The sequence below is a fragment of the Melanostigma gelatinosum genome, assembly GCF_949748355.1.
Source record: "Melanostigma gelatinosum genome assembly, chromosome: 17".
Taxonomy (NCBI): domain Eukaryota; kingdom Metazoa; phylum Chordata; class Actinopteri; order Perciformes; family Zoarcidae; genus Melanostigma; species Melanostigma gelatinosum.
Genome location: NC_136650.1, coordinates 22,800,138 through 22,805,137, shown reverse-complemented (window position 1 = coordinate 22,805,137; position 5,000 = coordinate 22,800,138). Strand labels below are relative to the sequence as shown.

The 5,000-nt window shown below is 44.7% G+C and overlaps 2 protein-coding genes across 2 annotated transcripts in view; one reads left to right on the top strand and one right to left on the bottom strand.

Annotated features, from left to right (window-relative positions):
• The window catches only part of LOC306791537 (E3 ubiquitin-protein ligase RING2-A-like), a 4,933-nt gene extending 2,460 nt beyond the window's left edge, over positions 1–2,473 (top strand). Inside the window, 3 exon segments of the mRNA XM_079288315.1 lie at positions 4–336; positions 1,077–1,275; positions 1,729–2,473. Of these exon segments, the coding sequence (XP_079144441.1) occupies positions 4–336; positions 1,077–1,275; positions 1,729–1,872 (676 nt within the window). The 3' untranslated portion in view covers positions 1,873–2,473.
• Positions 2,474–3,062: 589 nt separating this feature from the next.
• Positions 3,063–5,000, bottom strand: part of rps18 (ribosomal protein S18) — a 2,486-nt gene continuing 548 nt past the window's right edge. Inside the window, exons 2-6 of the mRNA XM_079288316.1 lie at positions 4,604–4,702; positions 4,338–4,424; positions 4,148–4,249; positions 3,740–3,831; positions 3,063–3,185 (exon numbers count right to left, since the gene is read on the bottom strand). Coding sequence (XP_079144442.1) covers positions 3,110–3,185; positions 3,740–3,831; positions 4,148–4,249; positions 4,338–4,424; positions 4,604–4,702 — 456 coding nt within the window. The 3' untranslated portion in view covers positions 3,063–3,109. The remainder of the gene's footprint in view (positions 3,186–3,739; positions 3,832–4,147; positions 4,250–4,337; positions 4,425–4,603; positions 4,703–5,000) is intronic.

Genomic DNA, 5,000 nt, shown 5'->3' with positions numbered 1-5,000 from the left:
CAGGAACCACCGGGTGAAGAAGCCGGCCCAGGAGAGCGACAACACCACCTTCAGCGGCGCCGAGGACAACGGCGACGCCCGCTCACACCTGTCTCACGACTCCGCCCCCTCGCACGCCCCCCTCCCTCCGGTTCAGACCCCCTCGGAGGCCGGGCCGAGCCGCAAGCGGCCGCGGGCGTCGGACGACGGCGGCGTCGTCGTTTCGGGCCCCGAGGCGGACAGCGGAAGCCCCGCCCGCCCGCCGAGGCGCCACAAGGAGAGGCCGGCCTCGGAGATCGAGCTGGTGTTCAGGCCGCACCCGGAGCTGGTCCAGGCCGAGGACTACAGCCAGACCAGGTGAGACCGGATCAGATTCTGTGGTAACGGGCCAGCTCACCCAAAACATAAACATAAAACTTGGACTTCCTGTCGATGGAGGAAATTACAGAAGTTGTTTATTTACTGCAGACACGACCAAGGCTTTGTGTAAAAAAGAAAAAGAACAAAATGTAAATTATCTATTTATTTATTTATATCATATTTACAAAGATACTACGAATAATCTGCATAAATTAGGAACAATTACTCATGATGCATTGTGTCGTTGGTTTGTGAGAAAATGAGCCAATCAAATTCCTAAGAAGTTGAGTGAGTTTGGGATGATGATGATGATGATGATGATGCATTAGGTCCATTCATACATGTCGGGTTGTGTTTGAGTCAACTTCAGTCAAACTGAATGAGAAGAAGCTTCATTAAATGCAGTTCTTCTCATCATTTATAAATATCTTGCCTTCAAATTATTCTTTTTTCTCTGAATCAGTCGTTTTCAGCAGCAGAATCCACAATGTTCACATCTCCACTGAACCTTCTGTACCTCTGTGCGTATCTCTCATAAAGGTTCATCTTAATAAGATGAATCACAGAATCTCAACTCAAGTTTCTGCTTTTAAAAGCTTGAGATGCTTTTGACACCTGAAACCTTCATGATTTGTTAAAAACGGTCTTAATACTGAGAACTGTTTCCGTCGGTCTTTCGTGTCTTTAAATTTTGACTCTACAGACTCAAACCCTCACTGACGCTCTTCCTCCTCTAGATACGTGAAGACGACCGCCAACGCCACAGTGGACCACCTGTCTAAGTACCTGGCTCTGCGCATCGCTCTGGAGGAAGGACGGACCAACGGGGAGACGGAGGACAGAGGACGGGAGGAGACGGGAGGAGAGGGCTCGAGTCTGAGGAACATCAGTGAGAAGCAGTACACCATCTACATCATGACCAGAGGACAGTTCTCTGTGAGTGACGAGCAAGCTTTACCTTTAGATGTAAGGGTTCTCTGGAGAACGCCCTCTTTCGTTCCTCTCCTAGTTCTGTTGTTATTATTGTCCGTCTACATTTGGCCTAATACGACGTCACAGAACACAGATCCAGAATAATATAGAATAACAGTTTGTTCTGTCCAACACTTCCAGGTCACATTTTCTTCTTGACCTGTTGTGGTTCAGGTCCACACGTAGTCCAGGTTCTATCTGAGCAGGTTCTATCTGAGCAGGTTCTATCTGAGCAGGTTCTATCTGAGCAGGTTCTAATCTGAGCAGGTTCTAATCTGAGCAGGTTCTTATCTGAGCAGGTTCTATCTGAGCAGGTTCTATCCGAGCAGGTTCTATCCGAGCAGGTTCTATCTGAGCAGGTTCTATCCGAGCAGGTTCTACCCGAGCAGGTTCTGAGGTGTGTTTCTTTCCTCTCAGACGCTGAACGGCTCTCTGACTCTGGAGTTGGTCAACGAGAAGTACTGGAAGGTGAGGAAGCCTCTGGAGCTCTTCTACGCTCCCACCAAGGAGCAGCAGCCGGCACAGAAGTCTCCCCCCACACAGACACAGAGGGAGGGGTGAGAGGTGGGGGGGGGTACACGGCTCATTATCAGCGCATCTTTTTTCCGACATTAAGATTTGATTACGTTTCTGAAGGATTTACATGGAAGAAAAACATATATAGAAGCCACTGAATATCATCTTTTCTTCTGTGGTTAATAAGCTTAATAAGGCTTCATGTAACGATAATAATCCGATTATAAACCAACACTGGACGATGGACCTGCAGATTTCAAACAGACTTCGTCCTCTTGTTTCAGTTTGAACACATTACCTGAAGAATACGCAACGACTGCAAACGTTTAAAAGTCTCCACATCTGAAATCTGAAATGGTTTTAGTGCCGGTGAAAGATTCTCAGACACACTTTACTTTAATCTCTTAACACGGAGGACACCGGCTTCAGCCAGGAGGGAACAAGTCCACTTTACGAAACTCATGTTTTGGGTCCAAATTTACAATATTTGACAGTCATAATTATAGAAGATTAAGTTGTAAGTTTGAGGTGACAATATGGAAGTTCTGGACTCGCTCTGCAGGTTTTAATCGCTTGAAGACTTGAGTCTTTCTGCAGTAGATCAAAGATTAAAAAAAAAAAAACTTGAATAAATTGATGAAATCTTTTGCATAAGTTCATTTCTAAGGTGACTGAAGCCCTTTGCTGCTCTCTTGGTTCACGCAGTTTCTTGTCTTACTTTGATGTTACACGTCTAACGTTCAGTCATTCCAGATTCTTTTTAAACTGACTATCCTGTCCCAGCATGCACTGGGGTAGGACAGGTTGACTGCATATTTTAAGAACAATATTTTAGATGGTTTAAAGTCTGTTGCTTGTTTTATTCCTTGAGTTTTAAAGAAGTGTCGGCTCTGCATGAGTTCCTGTATGAACTGTCCACAGGGTGTTTCCTCCCAATAAGCCATACGTCTCACTTCCATGTTTTAAATCATTTCCGTGTGTATGCACTTTATTTCCTGCAGCCATACAAGTTCTTAGCTTACCTCAGTCTCTATGAAACATTTGTATATTAAGAACAATATTTCCCTTTTCTCCTGTCGTGTACTTAAACTCGTCAGGACAATAAAACACAGTTGTGTGAAATGACATTTGTTGGGAATAGATTCAGAATACTTTCTATTGATCTGCTCTTCTGGTTTATTCTTCCTACACATTAGATATTGTTTATCTTCCAAACAAGTGAATTAGCACAAACACATTTTGAACGGTGGTGTTTTATTGAAAACAAAAAGCGAAGCAGAGTTTACTTCTTCTTGGACACGCCGACGGTGCGACCGCGACGCCCGGTGGTCTTAGTGTGCTGACCGCGCACACGCAGACTGGAAGGAGAGAAGAAGAAGACTGTTAATACGAGAACAAGTCAGCTGAACATCATCTACCCGATAATCAGATGCTACTTTCACTCATGTTGACCGACTGAACTTTAGGACTCCTGAATAATGAAGCTGATCATATTCATTTTAGTGCTGGGCAAGTTTAACAGCTGTCTCTTTGTAAGGCATTGCTCGGCCTCTGTACTTTTATTGTTTGTATCTGTCTTTATGTATCTGTCTGTATGGACCCAGAGTCTGAAATAAAGTATCTATCTAACGCGTTATTTTCGCATTCGTTAATTAACACCGACAATTATTTTATCACGCGTTAACGCATTTGAAACGCATTTTAAAAATGCATTAAATCGCAAAAAATCCATGCGAATAAATATTTTAATCATTGCCCAGCACTAATTAATTTATAAAAACACTTTGGTCGACGTAACTTCATGTTTAGCTGTCAGCAGCATCTTAAATAGGACAGTAAATCTAACGTGGGACAGTTTAATGAGGACGAGATGCACAGACTACACTGTAGACTGAATAACCGGACGTCTTACCCCCAGAAGTGCCGGAGACCCCGGTGAGCCCTGATCTTCTTCAGCCTCTCCAGATCTTCTCTCAGCTTGTTGTCCAGACCGTTAGCGAGGACCTGAAAACAGCCGAGAGACGCTTTCGTCATTTCACACGCGAAGAATGCAGCGGAACCTCGTTCATGTTCCGTTATTCATCTGCTTCAACACATCACAACATGAAACAAATCCTCTAAATCCAGACCACGTTCAGACGCACGAGGAAAAACAAAGTCATCCGACTGATAAATGTCTTTAAAGTTATTATTCAGTCACACATCTGTACACGTAAAGACTAACATCTGCTCATATAACTCAACTTTCTATGTTTAATAGGTTTTACATCAGTGCGCCGGTGGTTTTGGGTCAACATGTGCTTCAGTGGCGGTCACCTACCTGGCTGTATTTGCCGTCCTTGACGTCCTTCTGCCTGTTGAGGAACCAGTCGGGGATTTTGTACTGGCGAGGGTTCTGCATGATGGTCACCACACGCTCAACCTGAAACACGTCCAGACTTTAAAACACACGACACACTGCAGCGTCGCCACAGTCTGGAGGCTTTAAACGAGACTACAGACCCCCTCACCTCATCATCAGACAGCTCTCCGGCCCGCTTGTTGAGGTCGATGTCGGCCTTCCTCAGGACGACGTGAGCGTAACGTCTGCCAACACCCTGACACGAGACAGACGTTGACAGTTATTATAAAACAAGACAAATGTCTCAAAGAAACTCTCAGATGAAGAACCACCCATCAGGTCAAGTCTCAGACGGACAAACACAACGTTCCTACAAAGAATGAGTGCACGTTAAACCTTTGCACACGGCACCGCTCCATAGGAGACCTCACTCACCTTGATGGCAGTGATGGCGAAGGCGATCTTCCTCCTGCCATCGATGTTCGTGTTGAGAACACGGAGGATGTGCTGGAACTTCTCAGGAATGACCAGAGACTGAAGACACAGAACCAAAAACACTTCAGCTGGGGGTGAAAAACATCTGCATTCATTATATAGATGTTGGTGTTATAGCATGGAAAGAATGCACATCTGGAACCTCTGGGAAATACTAAATCTAGAAGCATCAAAAGCTGCTGAAAACCAAAGCTTGACGAGATGTAGAGCTTAATTTAGTAACATCATTACAGGGAAACGTGCTACTACTGGTGCTGCTAGTGTAACACCACAGTTCAGCCTAAATTAATGCTCACACGTGATATTTACTCTTCAACACGTGTCTTACAAAAGGTGT